This window comes from Myxocyprinus asiaticus, chromosome 5, assembly GCF_019703515.2.
Source record: "Myxocyprinus asiaticus isolate MX2 ecotype Aquarium Trade chromosome 5, UBuf_Myxa_2, whole genome shotgun sequence".
Lineage (NCBI taxonomy): Eukaryota > Metazoa > Chordata > Actinopteri > Cypriniformes > Catostomidae > Myxocyprinus > Myxocyprinus asiaticus.
In genome coordinates, this window is record NC_059348.1 from 33,180,178 (window position 1) to 33,200,096 (window position 19,919).

At 38.4% G+C, this 19,919-nt stretch overlaps 1 protein-coding gene across 3 annotated transcripts in view; it reads left to right on the forward strand.

Annotated features, from left to right (window-relative positions):
* Positions 1-15,589, forward strand: part of LOC127440321 (E3 ubiquitin-protein ligase MARCHF6-like) — a 29,389-nt gene extending 13,800 nt beyond the window's left edge. For 2 of the 3 annotated variants that reach the window (XM_051696848.1, XM_051696849.1), the window contains 9 exons: positions 3,122-3,259; positions 3,365-3,578; positions 3,704-3,773; positions 3,941-4,122; positions 4,593-4,727; positions 10,398-10,487; positions 10,605-10,737; positions 13,161-13,296; positions 13,397-15,589. In XM_051696848.1, coding sequence (XP_051552808.1) covers positions 3,122-3,259; positions 3,365-3,578; positions 3,704-3,773; positions 3,941-4,122; positions 4,593-4,727; positions 10,398-10,487; positions 10,605-10,737; positions 13,161-13,296; positions 13,397-13,484 — 1,186 coding nt within the window. In that variant the 3' untranslated portion in view covers positions 13,485-15,589. Of the gene's footprint in view, positions 1-3,121; positions 3,260-3,364; positions 3,579-3,703; positions 3,774-3,940; positions 4,123-4,592; positions 4,728-5,961; positions 8,984-10,397; positions 10,488-10,604; positions 10,738-13,160; positions 13,297-13,396 lie in introns of those variants that run through there. The other variant, XM_051696850.1, reaches the window with a different exon arrangement.
* Positions 15,590-19,919: the final 4,330 nt, after the last annotated feature.

Here is a 19,919-nt window from a genome sequence, read left to right on the forward strand (position 1 = left end):
GTTATCTGAGTTACCGTAGCCTGTCAGTTAGAACTAGTCTGGCCATTCTCCGTTGACCTCATCAACAAGGCGTTTTCATCCATAGAACTGCCGCTCATTGATCTTTTTTTTTTTTTTTTTTCGCACCATTCTCTATACACTCCATAGACTGTTGTGTGTGTGAAAATCCCAGGAGATCAGCAGTTACAGAAATACTCAAACCAGCGTGTCTGGCACCAACAATCATGCCACGGTCTAAATCACTGAGATCACATTTTCTCCCATTCTGATGGTTGATGTGAAAATTACCTGAAGCTCCTGACCCATATCTGCATGATTTTGTACATTACACTGCTCCCACACGATTGGCTGATTAGATAATTGAATAAGTAGATGTACAGGTGTACTTAATAAAGTGGCTGGTGAGTGTATAATACACACACTCACCAACCACCTACTTATTCATGCCATTATCTAGTCAGCCAATCATTTGGCAGCATTGTAATGCATAAAATCATGCAGAAGCTGTGTGTGTGTGTGTGTGTGTGTGTATACACACACTCACTGATGACCAAAAGTTTGGAGTAAATTACAGATTTTGTTGTTTCGGAAGGAAATTGGTACTTTAATTCACCAAAGTGACATTCAACTGATCACAAAGTGTAGTCAGGACATTATTGATGTAAAAAACAGCACCATCACTATTTGAAAAAAGTCATTTTTGATAAAATCTAGACAGGCCCCATTTCCAGCAGCCATCACTCCAACACCTTATCCTTGAGTAATCATGCTAAATTGCTAATTTGGTACTAGAAAATCACTTGCCATTATATCAAACACTGCTGGAAGCTCTTTGGTTCGTTAAATGAAGCTTAACATTGTCTTTGTGTTTGTTTTTGAGTAGCCACAGTATGCAATAGACTGGCATGTCATAAGGTCAGTATTAGGTCAAAAATGGCAAAAAAGAAACAGCTTTCTCTAGAAACTCATCAGTCAATCATTGTTTTGAGGAATGAAGGCTGTACAATTCAATGAGTGCTTCATTGAATTCTACCCGCTCAACACCAGTTTCATGTACAACAGTAAAGAGAAGACTCAGGGGTGCAGGCCTTATGGGAAGAATTCCAAAGAAAAAGCCACTTTTGAAACAGGAAAACAAAAAGAAAAGGTTAGAGTGGGCAAAGAAACAGACATTGGACAACAGATAATTGGAAAAGAGTGTTATGGATCTTAACCCCATTGAGCTTTTGTGGGATCAGCTAGACTGTAAGGTGCATGAGAAGTGCCCGACAAGACAGCCACATCTATGGCAAGTGCTACAGGAAGCATGGTGTGAAATGTCACCTGAGTATCTGGACAAACTGACAGCTAGAATGCCAAGGATCTGTAAAGCTGTCATTGCTGCACATGAAGGATTTCTTTGATGAAAACACTTTGAAGTAGTTTAAGAAGTTTTGAAAAAAAAATCGAACTGTAATTTTTCATGTTATTAATGTGCTGACTCTACATTGTGATCAGTTGAATGCCACTTTGGTGAATAAAAGTACCAATTTCTTTCCATAAGAGCAAAATCTGTACATTATTCCAAACTTTTGGCCTCCTGTGTTTATGTGTGTGTCTGTGTGTGTGTATAAATATGTATGTATTTATGTATGTATGTATGTATAACTTAAAAGGATAGCATATAATTACTGAATTAAATGCATAATGAGTACTTATTTGACAATATTTACTCAATCACAAATATATTGAAAACAGGAAATGTGCAATAACCATTGACGAGGACATCTGTAGATTTGGATCTAACACTAGACGGAATGAACACTTCTGTTAATCAATCAATTGGCCCCTTTGTAAAGCCCTGCCTTGAAAGCGTATCTGACCAATCCTATCTTAGTAACTGTTGCTGTGCTCCATTCCTCTGACAAGCGCTTGCTTTTTTCCAACAAGAGTCTACAGTAGTGATGTGTGTTTGAGCAGTTTTAAGTGGAATTTTACAGAAATTATCCACAAAATGATTTTTTTTTTTTTTTTTTTTTTTTGCTGGGTCATGTAATAGTGGATAATTCATTCCTGTGGGGAGTTCTGCAGAGTTTGTCAGAGCAGGCAATGGCATTGTTATTTGCCGATACAGATAATACAAATATCAGCTGATTTATCTGCCTGGTCGATATATCAGTCTACATTTCTGGACTGTTATTTACAATGACAAAGGATTTATTATAAAAAAAATTCTATGCTTGAAATGAGACGAGACAAAAGACTGTCTAATTTTTTTTTATTTTCAACACTACACAACATCTTGTTCTGTAAATGTTCCTTGTTCAAAATCCTGAACAACTGCTTAAAGGAATATTTCACCCAAAAATGATATTCTCATCATTTACTCACCCTTGTCATCTCAAACTCGTATGAATTGGTTTCTTCCGTGGAACACAAACAAAGATATTTTAAAGCGATATGATGTCTGTTGGTCCATACACTGGAAGTGAATGGTGACAAAATTTTCAAGCTCCAAAAATCACAAATGCAGAATAAAGGTAATCAGTAAGTCTCCAGTAGTTTAATCAATGTCCTCTGAAGCAATCCAATCAGTTTTGGGTGAGAACAGACCAAAATGTAACTCCTTTTTCACTGTACATCTTGCCACTGCAGTCTCTGAACGATCATGATTTTAAACTCCTATTACACTTCCTAGTGCTTGATGTATGTGCATAGTGCTAGATGGCGCTAGGAAGTGTAATCGAGCTTGAAATCATGATCGTCAAAGAGGCTGCTGATGATTTATAATGAAAAAGGAGTTATGTTTTGGTCTGTTCTCACCCAAATATGATTTGATCACTTCAGAAGACATGGATTAAACCACTGTAGTCTTGTGGATTACCTTTGTTGCATTTGTCATTTTTTGGAGCTCGAAAGATGGGTCACCATTCACTTGCATTTTATGGACAAACAGACATCAATTCTCCATTGAAATTTTTTTGTGTTCTGCGGAAGTAAATCATATGAGTTTGAGACTACATAAGGGTGAGTAAATGATGAGTGAATTATCATTTTTGGGTGAACTATTCCTTTAAGAAAAAAGAAAACCATCATTATATACACTAATTTAATTACTTCCTTTTTCTCTCTTCTTTCTCAGTGATGCTCCAGTGAGTGAGTTATCTCTGGAGTTGCTGTTGCTGCAGGTTGTTCTTCCTGCTTTGTTGGAACAGGGTCACACACGGCAGTGGCTCAAAGGTCTGGTTAGAGCCTGGACCGTGACCGCTGGCTACTTGCTGTGAGTCTCATGTGCTCTCTTTAATGAACAGCTACTCTTTACATCAAGTTGATTCTGTCAATACACTTGCAATAATAAAACTTAATTTTGTTCAACACCTTTCAGAGACTTGCACTCTTATTTGCTGGGAGACCAGGAAGACAACGAAAACAATGCCAACCAGCAGGCCAACAACAACCAGCAGCAGCAGCAGCAGCCACGTAACAACGCCATTCCTGTGGTGGGAGAGGGACTGCACGCTGCCCATCAGGCCATACTGCAGCAGGGCGGCCCAGTGGGCTTTCAGCCCTATCACCGCCCCATGAAATTCCCTCTAAGGGTATAACTCTTAGTCTTTTATTCTTCAGCCAATATTCTGGATATGAGAGGTTTTGTTGTACATCCCATAATGTTTTCAAATTGATGGTGTTTTAGTAATGTTTATTTTGTTTGTGCTCCCTTTAGATTGTATTGCTAATACTGTTCATGTGTGTGACGCTGCTTTTGGCCAGCTTGGTGTGTCTCACGTTACCAGGTGATAGATCAACTAATAATTTCTTTTTTAGATCTTGACTTAGACAAAAAATTTTAACCTCTATTACTTTTGCTTTATTTCCATTTTGAGCTATTATGCTCTCAGATGGAGACTCCCCTGACTCTCTTACTAATGTTACTTTACTGCTCTTCACCTGTTTATCTCAGTGTTTACAGGCCGCTGGCTGATGTCCTTCTGGACGGGCAGTGCTAAGATCCATGAGTTGTACACTGCAGCATGTGGGCTGTATGTGTGCTGGCTTTCCATCAGAGCGATTACAGTGCTGCTGGCTTGGATGCCTCAGGGCCGCAGAGTCATCCTGCTGAAAGTCCAGGAGTGGACCCTCATGGTACTGAATGCAGTTTAGTTCTCTGTGTCTCTGGAATTTCTCCTGAAAATGAAAGAAACCGTACAGTTCAAGTAATTTAGAGGAGTTTTGCGTTTGTTTTACCACTATTTAAACTGTGAGGAATGGTTAATTTACTCAGCCTCAATCATTTACTCACCCTGCTATTTTCCATGTAATGAAAGAGAATGGACACTGAGGACAAGACTAAAAAAAAAGTTATTATTTCACTGAAAATCTTCCCTTTTGTAATAACTCTTAAATCTCGTCCAAATTCAGGTATATTCAAATATGCATCATGCAAGGTTTGATGGCAGTGAAAGTTACTTACGTGGTGCTTTTTTGTCTTTTTATTTTTTTATTTTAATCACAACAGTCCCAGTCTCGATTAATTTAAAATCATTGATAAAAAATTAAAATAAGACTAAGCCGATTTCATAAAGAGCCTTGTTTGTTTGTTTGTTTGAATTCAGATCATGAAGACACTGATTGTAGCTGTGCTGTTGGCTGGAGTGATTCCTCTGCTCTTGGGACTGCTTTTTGAGCTGGTGATTGTAGCTCCTCTTAGAGTACCGCTGGATCAGACGCCTCTCTTCTACCCCTGGCAGGTAAAGCACAATTCGTAGGGGCTGCTCTTAATGTAGTTGTAGGAAATGTTTTGATGGTTGTAATGAAGAAAGTCAGATTCATTGAAGTAAGGCTATCAAATTAACATTTTAATATTTGTTGAATTCAAGATAAAAATGCACATTCAAATGCCAAAATGAGCATTTGAATTTCAGATGTGAGCACTGATGATGACTTATATTCTTAGGCTAAAACAGACGCAGCGAAAGGAATAAAACAAAACGCAGGTGTCTCGAGATGCGTTTTACAGGTTGAATTTCCTTTTAAATTGACAAAGTGTCTGAAAAAATGCATCGTTACTGCTCGAGATGCTGAAAAAAACACGAGACATGGCACAACGGTCAAAGAAGTCCGTCTAGTGCATACTTGCATAGAAAAGACGGACACGTTCGGAGTGAACAGCCCCCAGATATGGAGGTCTTGACTATGCCTTGCTCTATTGTCAGTGTCTCTCTGCTTAAAGGGATAGTTCACCTCATGATATCCCAGATGTGTATGACTTTCTTCTGCAGAATACAAACAAACATTTCTAGAAGAATATCTCAGCTCTGTAGGTCCATACAATGCAAGTGAATGGTGGCCAGACCTTTGAAGCTCCGCAGTTGAAAGGCAGCATTATTGTAATCCATAAGACTCCAGTGGGTTAATCAATGTCATCTGAAGCAATCCAATCAATTTTGGGTGAGAACAGACCAAAATGTAACTCCATTTTCAGTATACACTAGGGGCCAAAAGTTTGGAATAATGTACAGATTTTGTTGTTTCGGAAGGAAATTGGTACTTTAATTCACCAAAGTGGCATTCAGCTGATCAAAGTATAATTAGGACATTACTGATGTAAAAAACAGCACCATCACTATTTGAAAAAAGTCATTTTTGATCAAATCTAGACAGGCCCCATTTCCAGCAGCCATCACTCCAACACCTTATCCTTGAGTAATCAAGCTAAATTGCTAATTTGGTACTAGAAAATCACTTGCCATTATATCAAACACAGTTGAAAACTATTTGGTTCGTTAAATGAAGCTTAACGTTGTCTTTGTTTTTGAGTTGCCACAGTATGCAATAGACTGGCATGTCTTAAGGTCAATATTAGGTCAAAAATGGCAAAAAAGAAACAGCTTTCTCTAGAAACTCATCAGTCAATCATTGTTTTGAGGAATGAAGGCTATACAATGCTTGAAATTGCCAAAAAACTGAAGATTTCCTACACAGGTGTACACTACAGTCTTCAAAGACAAAGGACAACAGGCTCTAACAAGGACAGAAAGAGATGTGGAAGGCCAGATGTACAACTAAACAAGAGAATAAGTCAAGAGTCTCTAGTTTGAGAAATAGACAACTCACTTGTCCTTAGCTGACAGCTTCATTGAATTCTACCCGCTCAACACCAGTTTAATGTACAACAGTAAAGAGAAGACTCGGGTGCAGACCTTATGGGAAGAATGGCAAAGAACAAGCCACTTTTGAAACAGGAAAACAAAAAGAAAAGGTGTGGGCAAAGAAACACAGACATTGGACAACAGATAATTGGAAAAGAGTGTTATGGATCCATAACACGGCAACACTCTCTGGGGTGGCATGACAGGGTACCTGATTGCCCTGATATATATATGATACCTGGTGTATGTATGTATATGTGTGTGTAAAATATATATATAAATATGTAAATAACACTCAGCAAAAAACTTTCAGCAAACATAACGAGTAAATATTTGTATGAATATAAAGATTTAACAACTAAGACATAAACTGAACAAGTTTCACAGACATGTGACTAACAGAAATGGAATAATGTGTCCCTGAACAAGGGGTGGGGGTTCAAAATCAAAAGTAACAGTCAGTATCTGGTGAAGCCACCAGCTGCATTAAGTACTGCAGTGCATCTCCTCCTCATGGACTGCACCAGATTTTCCAGTTCTTGCTGTGAGATGTTACCCCACTCTTTCACCAAGGCACTTGCAAGTTTCCAGACATTTCTGGGGGGAATGGCCCTAGCCCTGAACCTCCGATCCAACAGGTCCCAGACGTGCTCAATGGGATTGAGATCCAGGCTCTTCACTGGCCATGGCAGAACACTGACATTCCTGTCTTGCAGGAAATCACATACAGAATGAGCAGTATGGCTGGTGGCATTGTCATGCAGGAGGGTCATGTCAGGATGAGTATGCAGGAAGGGTACCACATGAGGGAGGAGGATGTCTTCCCTGTAACGTACAGCGTTGTGATTGCCTGCAGTGACAACAAGCTAAGTACGATTATGCTGTGACACACCGCCCCAGACCATGACGGACCCTCCACCTCCAAATTGATCCCACTCCAGACTACCGGCCTTGATGTAATGCTCATTCCTTCGACGATAAACGCTAGTCCGACTATCACCCCTGGTGAGACAAAACCACGACTCGTCAGTGAAGAGTAGTTTTTGCCAGTCCTGTCTGGTCCAGCGAAGGTGGGTTTGTGCCCATAGATGACGTTGTTGCCGGTGATGTCTGGTAAGAACCTGCCTTACAACAGGCCTACAGCCTATTGCGGACAGTCTGAGCACTGATGGAGGGATTGTGTGTTCCTGGTGTAACTCGGACTGTTGTTATTGCCATCCTGTACCTGTCCCGCAGGTGTGATATTCGGATGTACCGATCCTGTGCAGGTGTTGTTACACGTGGTCTGCCGCTGCAAGGACGATCGTCTGTCCTTCCTGTCTCCCTGTAGTGCTGTCTTAGGCATCTCACAATACGGACATTGCAATTTATTGGCCACATCTGCAGTCCTCATGCCTCCATGCAGCATGCCTAAGGCATGTTCACGCAGATGAGCAGGGACCCTGGGCATCTTTCTTTTGGTGTTTTTCAGAGTCAGTAGAAAGGTCTCTTTAGTGTCCTATGTTTTTATAACTGTGACCTTAATTGCCTACCGTCTGTAAGCTGTTAGTGTCTTAATGACTGTTCCACAGGTGCATGTTCATTAATTGTTTATGGTTCATTGAACAAGCATGGAAAACATTGTTTAAACCCTTTACAATAAAGATCTGTAAAGTTATTTGGATTTTTACAAAATTATCTTTAAAATACGGTGTCCTGAAAAAGGGATATTTCTTTTTTTATATATTCTCTCATCATTTACTCACCCTCATGCCATTCCAGAAACATGGCTTGCTTTCTTTTGCAGAATACAAATAAATATTTTTAGAAGAATATTTAAGCTCTGTAGGTCCTTAAAATTCAAGTGAATGTTGGCCAGAACTTTGAAACTCCAAAACGCTAATAAATGCAGCATAAAAGTAATCCATAAGACTCCAGTGGTTAAATCTATGTCTTCAGGAGCGACATGATAGATGTGGGTGAGAAACAGATCAATATTTAAGTCTTTTTACTCTAAATCTCCACTTACACATTCAGATGTGAAACTAAACAGGCATCAAATATGACTTTCAGATGTGAAAGTGGAGATTTAGAAAATAAAAAGGACTTAAATATTGATCTGTTTCTCATGTTGTTGTTGATATTAAGGGGGGGCGCCATGTCGGATCTCATCTATCTAGGGCACCAAATAAGCCAGAACTGCCACTGTATGGATCTTAACCCCATTGAGCTTTTGTGGGATCAGCTAGACCGAAAGGTGTGTGAGAAGTGCCCGACAAGACTGCCACATCTATGGCAAGTGCTACAGGAAGCGTGGGGTGAAATGTCACCAGAGTATCTGGACAAACTGACAGCTAGAATGCCAAGGATCTGCAAAGCTGTTATTGCTGCACGTGAAGGATTTTTTGATGAAGTCTTTGAAGTAGTTTAAGAAATTTGTTTTCGAATTGTAATAGTGATTTTTCACGTTATTAATGTCCCTGACTAAACATTGTGATCAGTTGAATGCCACTTTGGTGAATAAAAGTACCAATTTCTTTCCATAAGAGCAAAATCTGTTCATTATTACAAACTTTTGGCCCCCAGTGTATATCGTGACATCAGCAGTCTCCTTGGCGATCATGATTTCAAACTCGATTACACAGAGCGATAGATGGCTCTAGGAAGTGTGTGCGTGAAACATTAGGAAGTGTAATCGAGCTTGAAATCATGATCGTGCTTGGAGACTGCTATGGCAAGATGTACAGTTAAAAAGGAGTTACATTTTAGTCTGTTCTCACCCAAGTCTTATGGATTACTTTTATGCTGTCTTTGTGCTTTTTGCAGCTTCAAATGTCTGGCCACCATTCACTTGCATTGAAATGACCTACAGAGCTGAAATATTATTCTAAAAATCTTTGTGTTCTACAGAAGAAAGAAATTCAAACAATCTGGGATGGCATGAGGGTAAATTATGAAAGATTTTTCATTTTTGGTTGAACTATCCCTTTAGCATTAGCTACATACATACAACTGTATTTAATGAAAAACACTGTAGTATTATGCTCGTTTCATGAAGCTTGAGTCCATGGTAGTACAGTAGCACCGGTACAGGCTACAGTGCAACACATCAAGTTAACATAGAACCGTTTTTTGAAGCATTTCTTTTCTCATTTTAATTTTTTTTACTTGATATTTTAGAATATAAACTGGCTAAATCTTTTGACTTAATCATTTTACACACATTTGTTAACAGCCAGATAAGCAATCACTGTAACAATGCTGAGTGAGTAATACTGATTTGTTGCACCCTCTTGTGGATGTAGGAGGCAACGTCAATTTAAAAATCAGATGTCTTGTAGATTTTACCACTACATAAAATAATATCTTTAAAATTTGAATACATTCCAAATATTAGAAATATTGTAGTGAAAAATTAGAATTTAGTTTCTTAGCCCTGTTGACAGCACTATATTGTAGTCAATCACTTTGAGCCTGTTCTTGTAATAAATTGCTCAGAACTAGGGCTGTCAATCGATTCAATTTTTTTAAATTAAATTAATTACAGGACCACCTATTGACACGGCTCGTAAAAACTTCAAGCTTGAATTGCTTGTATGGTAGGAAAATAGTACTTTTATTACTGGAGTTTTGCTTACTGCCCCCTGCTGAAAACAGTTGGTAGTTCAAGCTTGAATTACTCTGATGGTAGGAATATTTCTAATTATGGTCTGGGGGCATGATTAATTGCATTCATTTTTTTTAACGCATTATTTTTTATATTATTAATTGCACTAAATTAATACGTTAAATTGACAGCCCTACTCCTAACACCAACTCATGAGTTATCGGTTTAAATCAATCTAGTTGTGGGGGCTTCACAGCTGCAAAAACTCAAATTCTGTAGGAAGCACTGCTAACTTCACTTATGTGGCCTGTCAATCAACTTTAACCACTGGTGTTGGTCGTCTCTTATACACAAACACAGTTTAAAAAGAGCATTTACTGAGCTACATTATTCTCAACTGACATTGCCTGCTGTCACACCTAGCTTTGCTTTTTTTTTTTTTTTTGCTTGTATTGTGCTCTGTTTGTTTGAGCTAATGAGGTATGTCAATGATGTACTGGAATACGGACTTTAATTGGATTTAAGCCAACAGCAAACAGTTCTTGAAAGACTTGATTTTGCCCTGCAAATCCAATTCTTCTTGGTAAACATTATTTCCAAAAGCACTAAGTGGGGCATAGAGGCATGAATGTGTCAGAGGAAGGCAACTAGAAGACTAACAATTTTTCTTTGTGTCAATAAAGGACTGGGCCTTAGGAGTGCTACATGCCAAAATCATTGCTGCCATCACCCTCATGGGTCCCCAGTGGTGGCTGAAGACAGTTATTGAGCAGGTTAGTGTCTGCCATGACTATCATGGTTCTCGACCTCTATGTGGTTATTACCTCTCTGGAGAGGTTGACAGAAGACAGATTCACATTCTGATTGAATGATTTTACACTCTTTTCCAGGTGTACGCCAATGGAATCCGGAACATTGACCTTCATTTCATCATCAGGAAGCTGGCAGCACCAGTCATCGCTGTGCTGCTGCTTTCTCTCTGCATCCCCTATGTGATCGCTGTAGGCATCGTCCCCCTCCTTGGTAAGTGTTTTGTTAGAGCTCTCAAGCCCAAAGTATCATTCTGTTTTGACGCAGAGGCTTGGCGTCTGTGTTCAGTCGAATACTAACCTTTCAAAGTATACTTCATATGACTGTGCGAACATATGCAGGTAGTTGACACGTGCACTACGACTGCTATGAGATACTATTTCTCTGCAGGAGTTTAGACCAATAATTATGTCTTTATATTCCTTCAGATTTGAATTATACAATTGCAGGCATCTCCTGACCTCCTCACATATGCGCTCTTGATGTGCACATCCACTGTTGTTGTTTCCACCTTTGTCTCCTGTTGTATACCAGTGCTTACATCTAGCGCTTCTTTGTGACCGCAAAGGCTCAATTGTGAGTGTTGCCACCTTGTGGACCCACTAATTAGTGCAAATAATTCCAGCCGCATACGCATTATGCGCATTCAGAGTACACTCGGTTAGAAAAATCGGCCTGCACGTGTTCAGTGCTCGAGCACTCTGCTGATGACGAAATTTGCATCGCGCATCCTGTACGCATGTGCCTAGCGTTTGTGTCTGACCGAAATATACTTTGGGCTTCAGTCTCTACATTTTTTTTCCATTCTTGTAAACATCCATCCAAACGGATTTAAGAAAAATGAAGGACTCCACTTGTCTTGCGATGCTAGATTTTTGACTACTTGAATAAAGTCTTGTCCACATTGCAGCTTATTCTAGCCAAAACCACCACCTTGAATGCCATCTGATCGACATACAAAGTGACCACCAACAACAGTTTATTTTTTACATGACCATTTATGGGTGGGTAAACTGTCTCATGACCAAAATGTCCTATTGCGCTTGAGAATATCTTGTGTACTTCCTGCTAAGGCTCTGATCAGATTAAAACATTTTTTTTTTAATATGCTTCTGAACTGTCTGATTGGATTTCTGGAAGTTTTCTTCATTATTCACGATGTGATGTGTCTAAATATACTATGTGACACTCTATATGTAGTGAATGAGTAATCAAGTCAGTAGTTTTGGACACGGTATATAGATGAATGTGTAAAATGCTGTAAAATTTCAAATGATGGAGGTACCAGATTTCCTGTTTTCTGCCCTCTTTTTTTTTTTTTTGTTTTTTTTTTTTTTTAAACTGGCAGCTACACAGTCATTGTAAAACAAGATTCTTGTATAATTAATATAGCAAATAATATACACAGGTTATTTACTATGTCTTCACAAACAGATCCGATATCATCATAGTGCAGACAGTCAAGCCCCGTTCACATTGTCAGTAATTTTGTCGCTGGGTGCAAAAGGAGACCATTCATTTTCAATGAGAGCTGGCGAATTGCGCAACAGTGACCATTGGCGACAAGATTTGGGCGTGTCAAAAGATGTGACAAAGTTGAGAAGTTCAATTTTATGCCAATTTAGAGCAATATCATGCAGCGAAAGCCAATGAGAAAAGACAGTGAAACTCACGTCATCTTTGTCCTGTGAGATATTCGAGTTGATTGCTGGAAAGATGGAGGATTTGTTGTCATCGATTTCACTGTTTTATATCATGTTTCTGGAACCACTTACATGGATATAGTAAAACAGTGATGTGTGAAAAACCGTGTCAGAAATTGTCAGAATTTTTAGTGAGTTTGATGCATTGAAAGATCGATCTTTGTGTTGATATAATGCATTGAGTTTTGCTGCAGTTTATAACACTTTCCTGCCCAGAATGCTAATTTTTAGCATCAAGTAAACTGATTTTTTTTTTTTTAATCAAATTGGATAGTGTACCAGAAATTGTCGACATTGTGGCCGAGTTTAATTCAAACATTAATAGATTGTTCGTCTTGTTCATGATAGGATGCATTGAGCACAGCTGTAGTTTATATAAAAGCACTCTCCCCTACAGAATGTTCATTATTAGAGGCAAAACAAATGATTCCTTGTCAAATAAGAATGATATATTTGTTTTACTGGCAATCTAGCTCATCTGTGGTCAGATTTTCTAAAGCTATGGCCAGTTGTGCAGCCAACCAATAACATTCGAGCGACAACAGTAGGAACTCCCACTAGCGACAAGAAGTACAGAGACTTGCGACATCTAGCGACAAAATCGTTGACAATGTGAATGGGGCTTCAGTTCTAAAGATCGGATTCGAAAACCGAATCTGAGTTGTTTGCCATGTATTTCAAAAGATTGAATGCCATGAACCTCACAAACTTTGACAATTCCAGCGACTTTTTCAGAAGTGCTCATTGCATCAGCCTGGTAACTTGTAAACACAACATTGTTTCCCAGTAGACTGGTGATGTCTGGAGCTGGTGATTTCAGCCAACGCTTACCATTTTTGTGTACAATATGCATCAGTTGGTCCATGAATGTTTTTTGGGTGTGCCGTCTGAGGCTGAGAACACAAACTACTTTTCCCTTCTCTCTGTGAGTAGGGGTCACTATGGAGATGCAGAATCTGGTGCAGAGGAGAATTTACCCCTTCCTCCTGATGGTAGTGGTGCTGATGGGAATCCTCTCTTTCCAAATCCGACAATTCAAGCGCCTTTATGAACACATCAAGAACGACAAGTGAGTCCTGAGTTTGGCTTAAGACTTACAAGCATAAGATCTGGACAAGTTTATCACCATATGATTGTCTTGTTATCTTGTTGTTTCTCATCCTTTGTAGGTACCTTGTCGGACAGAGACTTGTAAACTATGAACGCAAGGCTGGCAAGCCCAGCACTACCACACACAGTAGTTCAGTGCAGGAGTAGAGAGCTTGGGAACGCTTTGGAGTCACTGTTTTGTGTGTGTGTGTGTGTGTGAGTGAGCGAGCGAGCGAGCATGTATTGCGTGAATGACTGAATGGGCCTCCCTCTCCTGCTCTCTCTGCTTACCCGTGATGTGTGCGTCCATACATCTGTCACGTCCACTAAGACTCTAAAAACTGACCTCTGAGTTCTCTGACCCTGCCAGCAAAAGGGGCAAAAGAGCCATGTATATAAATGGGGAGAAAAGAGTCAAATCCTAAAAACCAACCAACCATGGATTAAAAAGAATGTCAAAAAAAAAAAAAAAAAAAGACAGTAAGATTAAATATGTGTATTAATTTATTAAATCTAGTTGTTACCTTATTTGTGAAATTTGTTTGTTGGTAAGACTCACATGATTCTTTTTATTACCCTTAAGGAGAGACCAGTCAGATGCCTGTCTCAGATGAACATCTGGGTCATAATGGAGCTGGGATGTCACATTAGTACATTTCTATTTATTGTGATTTTTTTTTTTTTTTTCAATGGAATATGAGTCTTGCTTGATTTGATGCTTTCAGTAGTGTGTCTTACTCTAACTTTTCAATGCTTTAAAAACGATACTTCACCCAATAATAAAATAGAATCATCATTTACTTACCCTCATGATGTTCCAAACATAGTAGACAGAATGTTAGGGACTGACAGCCTCAGTCACCATTCAGTTTCATTGTATGGAAAAAAAGATGCAATGAAAGTGAATAGTGACTGAGGCTGACATTCTACTTGACATCTCTTTTTGTGTTCAGCAGAAGAACGATAAGTCATATGGGTTTTGAACAACGTGAGGGTGAGTAAATGTTTTCTGAATTGTCGTTTTTAGGTGAACTATCCCTTTAATCTCCCTAATTTTCTGTGCATAACTAAAGTTGAAGGTGGCTTTAAAGGTTATGCCTCTCAAGACCCACCAGGTCTGTCATGTGGAAAAGAGGGAATTTCGTTTTTCAGTAACAGTTTGCGCATGAAGCTGTCAGACTGTTGTTGACATACTCAAGACATACAAGCACAGAGTCAGTAGCAAGCTGCTGAAGCTGAGTTTGAAGTTAGTGTTTATGGCTCACAGTGAGCTACAAAGCCTGCCTCTGCCTGCTAGTTCTTTGCTCAACTCTGGTAATGTAGAAGAACATTTACAGTGCTAGTTGCATTAGTGGTTGAGCTAGCATTTGTGTTTGCTGTTCAAAGTTGTAAGATATCGACTGTTGTATGTCCGTCTCGTGCTCCGCATGGCCTAGCAACACTTTCTCATTGTAACTCTGGAACATACGCAAGTTGTTGCACTTTTTTTAAACAAAGCATTAAAACGTCTTTTAAGAGCAGCAATAGTTTGGAAACCCTTTAGACCAGATTTTTAAATCCATATTTGTATATGATTTCACCTTAATTCTTCAAAATATACTTCGTATGACTGTGCTAATTTTGAACTAAACCATATGATTTATGACTCGCTGCAGTTTGGTAGAAGAGAAGTCCGTTTTATGTCAAGGAGCTGTGATGTTTTTGTAAATAATGTAACTTTTCAATTATTCTGGATCACATTTCGTAGCAGAGTATGTTTTCTTCACTTCAGATTTGCCGCATCTGTTACAAGTTCATGATTTCCAAAGTGATCGGCTGAATTTGTCTCAAACAATAATAGAGATAGTGTTAATCAGCGCTGAGATTCTATAAGTGACCTTATAGTATCTTATTACATTGAAACTGGATACTGTATGCTTCTTGATAGTTTAAGCTCCTCTGAATGGCAAATGTTCTATTTTTATATGTGCAACTCGTGAAAGTTTTCATGTTTGATCACCCATTGATTTGATTTCCTCAAGTTTTTTGATTTCGACTAGAATCCAGGTAAAGGTAGTGGCACAGCACATAAGACCGTTGTGTGTCTGGTTTACTAAGCCTTTCCTTTTCATAGCATGTTTGTCTGAGAGGTATACAGTATTCTGAATGTTTTAAAACCTCCTGCCAGGAGGCTCTCGCTGTAACAGTTACATCCTCATGACAGACTTCTTTTTTTTTTTTTTTTTTGAAGACTTTTATTACAAATATAAATCACAAAGTGTGGTACTATGGTGCTTTTGTCTCTTTAATCAAACTTAATGTTCAGTGTGTAAAGTGGAGTCATTCACAGTCCTATTTTTTACACAATACATTTTCAGAGTGCAGTCATGGTTTCAGGGTTGAAATGGTTTATGCCCATGAAAACTAAATTAATTTAATAATATTATTAATAATTATTATTATTAATTATAAAAGGTTTAGCGGAAGTGTGACAAAATAAAGATGTTTAGTAGAATAATGGCTCAGGGTATCACCCCTTGATTAATCACAATGAGTCTAGAACATATGGCTAGGTGGAAGGGTTGTACGTAAGTCTCTCGAATTAATGGTCAGAGATGTATAAGACTGGCTATTCACTTAGTCACTGCAAGGTTTAAAGAACCTAATTGAAAGCTAATATTACAATGTTGGATCTAGGATTTGATAGAATATTGTCTTTTTGATGCCATATTCATGTCTATATTAATAAAACAGTAATCTGGAATGGGTCCAAATTAACCAAGGCCACTATTCCACCTTATTGTAATATTAAACATAACAGAAATAACATTGACACCATCACTTGGATGCCTTAAATTGATCTATATGTATTTACATACACTGGCGGCTAAAAGTTTGGAATAATGTACAGATTTTGCTCTTATGGAAAAAAGTTGGTACTTCTGTTCTCCGAAGTGGCATTCAACTGATCACAATGTTTAGTCAGGACATTACTAATGTAAAAAATTACTATTTCTATCTATAAAAAAAACAGAACTTCTTAAACTACTTCAAAGAGTTCTCATCAAAAAATCCTCCACGTGCAGCAATGACAGCTTTGCAGATCCTTGGCATTCTAGCTGTCAGTTTGTGCAGATACTCAGGTGACATTTCACCCCACGCTTCCTGTAGCACTTGCCATAGATGTGGCTGTCTTGTCAGGCACTTCACACGCACCTTATAGTCTAGCTGATCCCACAAATGCTCAATGGGGTTAAGATCCATTACACTCTTCCAATTATCTGTTGTCCAATGTCTGTTTCTTTGCCCACTCTAAACTTTTCTTTTGTTTTTCTGCTTCAAAAGTGGCTTTTTCTTTGCAATGCTTCCAATAAGGCCTACACCCCTGAGTCTTCTCTTTATTGTTGTACATGAAACTGGTGTTGAACGGGTAGAATTAAATGAAGCTGTCGGCTGAGGACATGTGAGGTGTCTGTTTCTCAAAATAGAGGGACTCTGTACTTATCCTCTTGTTTAGTTGTACATCTGGCCTTCCACATCTCTTTCTGTCCTTGTTAGAGCCAGTTGTCCTTCGTCTTCGAAGACTGTAGTGTACACCTTTGTATGAAATCTTAATTTTTTAGGCAATTTCAAGCATGGTATAGCCTTCATTCCTCAACACAATGATTGACTGATGAGTTTCTAGAGAAAGCTGTTTCTTTTTTGCCATTTTTGACCTAACATTGATCTTAAGACATGCAAGTCTATTGCATTCTGGGGCAACTGAAAAACAAACACACAATGTTAAGCTTCATTTAACGAACCAAATAGCTTTCAACTGTGTTTGATATAATGGCAAGTGATTTTCTAGTACCAAATTAGCAATATAAAATGATTACTCATCAAGGATAAGGTGTTGGAGTGATGGCTGCTGGAAATGGGGCCTGTTTAGATTTGATCAAAATCAAATAGTGATGGTGCTGTTTTTTACATCAGTAATGTCCTGACTATACTTTGATCAGTTAAATGCCACTTTGGTGAATTAAAGTACCAATATCCTTCCGAAACAGCAAAATCTGAACATTATTCCAAACTTTTGTCCACCAGTGTATATCTCCCCGTGATTTACAATAAGTCATTTTCATATGTATCATAAATCATTTTAAATGATGGCTTCTATTACCAAATCTTCTAAATTCTGCTGAGCTTAGGTGTCTTGGGTATCAACATTCAGAACTGGCCATATTCCAGTAAGCTGCCCTAGTCCAAGCCACTGTCATTTTGTCCTAAGACCTTCACTGTTGGATAATGGCATTAAGTGTGTCCAAAGACAATAAGTCAATCCATTGTATGTGGAACATAAAAGTGATAAAGTACACATTTAATGCTGAAAAGACAGAATTCGTATGGATACACAGACTAACTGGACTCCTCTTCCATAATCACCGCATCTTTTAGTATTGCCTTAGTTTCCCATAAAGATACACTAAATTCTTTTAAAGGAATGTTCTGGGTTCAATACAAAAGTTCAATCAACAGCATTTGTGGCATAATGTTGATCAATCAGTGAGACACAATGGAAGTGAATGGGGCCATTTTTTGGAGGATTTAAAGGCAGAAATGTGAAGCTTATAATTTTATAAAAGCACTTATAGTACTTATTGTTAAAATGTGTGTATTATTTGAGTGGTTAAGTGTACGCAGTAGTTGTTTTTCCCCCATTAAAAGTAGTTTTACTCAAAGAAATTAATTGTAATTTTGAAACAAATGTATAAAATCATGACCACTCCCATGAGATGAGGACTCGGTTAATCTCAGTAACCGTTTTGTTATTGGACACTTCACCCTTGGATTAAATTAATCATGGCTGATTGTGAAAAGTGAACTTCTACAATGACATCTGTAACTGAAAACTATTGAATACACTATGTAACACAATTTTTGTTCCTGGGTAGTAAGTGTTATTTCCTAATTGCTTATGTCTCAAAAGTATAGAAAATGGCTATAATTCCCCACAAACTTTGCTTTTGTGACCAGGACAGTGACATTTTGAAATTTACCTATTTCCAATGAGAAAATGGGCGAATTTGTGTCTTTTCATTCACATAAAGTCAGAAAAACAACAACATATGAATCCAAAATCCTCTTTTATCTGTGGTCCGACGAAGAAACTGGCTTTGACCTTTGCTTCAGACAGCTTAGGGAACAAGTCTTGAAGGTACTTGAAGGCTATCGACTCCTTATCTAGAGCTCTGAAAAATTGTTTCATAATGCCCAATTTGATGTGCAGAAGTGATCAGCACCTTCTGGGGGTCCACTGGTGGCTCTCACTTGACATTGTACCTCCCCACAGAGAACTCGGTCCAATGTGGCCAGTCCCACCTGTGGTAGTGCGCCTTGGTGTCCCTGCTGTCCCAAAGGCAAAGATAGCAGGGAAACTTGGTAAAACCGCATTGGAGACCCATCAGGAATGCCACCATTTTGAAGTCTCCTATGACCTCCCAGCCGTACTCATCATACTTCAAGGCATCCAGCAAGGTCTTGATGCTGCTGTAATCCTCTTTGAGGTGCACTGAGTGAGCCAGGGGAAGAGACAGGTACTTGTTACCATTATGGACCAGCACGGCTTTGAATATTACTTTAGTATAGATACATGTTAATTTGGATTCATATGTTGTTTTTTTCTGACTTTATGTGAACGAAAAGACACACATTCACCCATTTTCTCATTGGAAATAGGTTAATTTCAAAATATCACTGTCCTGGTCACAAAAGCAAAGTTTGTGGGGAATAATAGCCATTTTCTATACTTTTGAGGCATAAGCAATTAGAAAATAACACTTACTACCCAGGAAAAAAATAAATGTTACACAGTGTTATAAATGATGCTGCATCCACACCACTAGGTGTCACTATAAGTCCAAGATGTCACGAGCAAAAAGTTACTGAGTGTACCTTTAAGTTGTTTAAATCATTTTTACGGTTGTTTTAAGGTTTTGGGGTTTACAGCGGTACGTCGTCATGGCAACGAATCTGTAAAATTGGATATAACTTTACAGAGCAAAGGTTAGTCAGCAAGTTAATCACACTAAAATCATGTTAACATGCATATTGTTTACATTTTGTTGCTATACTTTTGAAACTGTGAGTATTTTAAAGGAATAGTTCACCCAAAAATGAAAATTCTCTCATTTACTCACTCTCATGCCATCCCAGATGTGTGACTTTCTTTCTTCAGCAGAACACAAATGAAGATTTTTTTAGAAGAATATCTCAGCTCTGTTGGTTCTCACAATGCAAGTGAATGGTGTCCAGAACTCAGAAGGTCCAAAAATGACATTTAAGGAGGCATTAAATTAATCCATAGGACTCCAGTGGTTAAATCCATATCTTCTGAATCAATATGATAGGTGTGGTTGAGAAACAGACCAATATTTCAGTTCTTTTTTATTATCAATCTGCATCTTTGACAAGCCCCAACCAGTAGGTGTCTGAATGAGAAAGTGAAAGTCACTTCAACACCAGAATGTGGAAGTGAAAGTGTAGATTTACAGTATAAAAAAAAAAAAAACTACTTAACTACTGATCTGTTACTCAATCACACACTTCAGAAGATATGGATTTAGCCACTAGAGTCTTATGGAT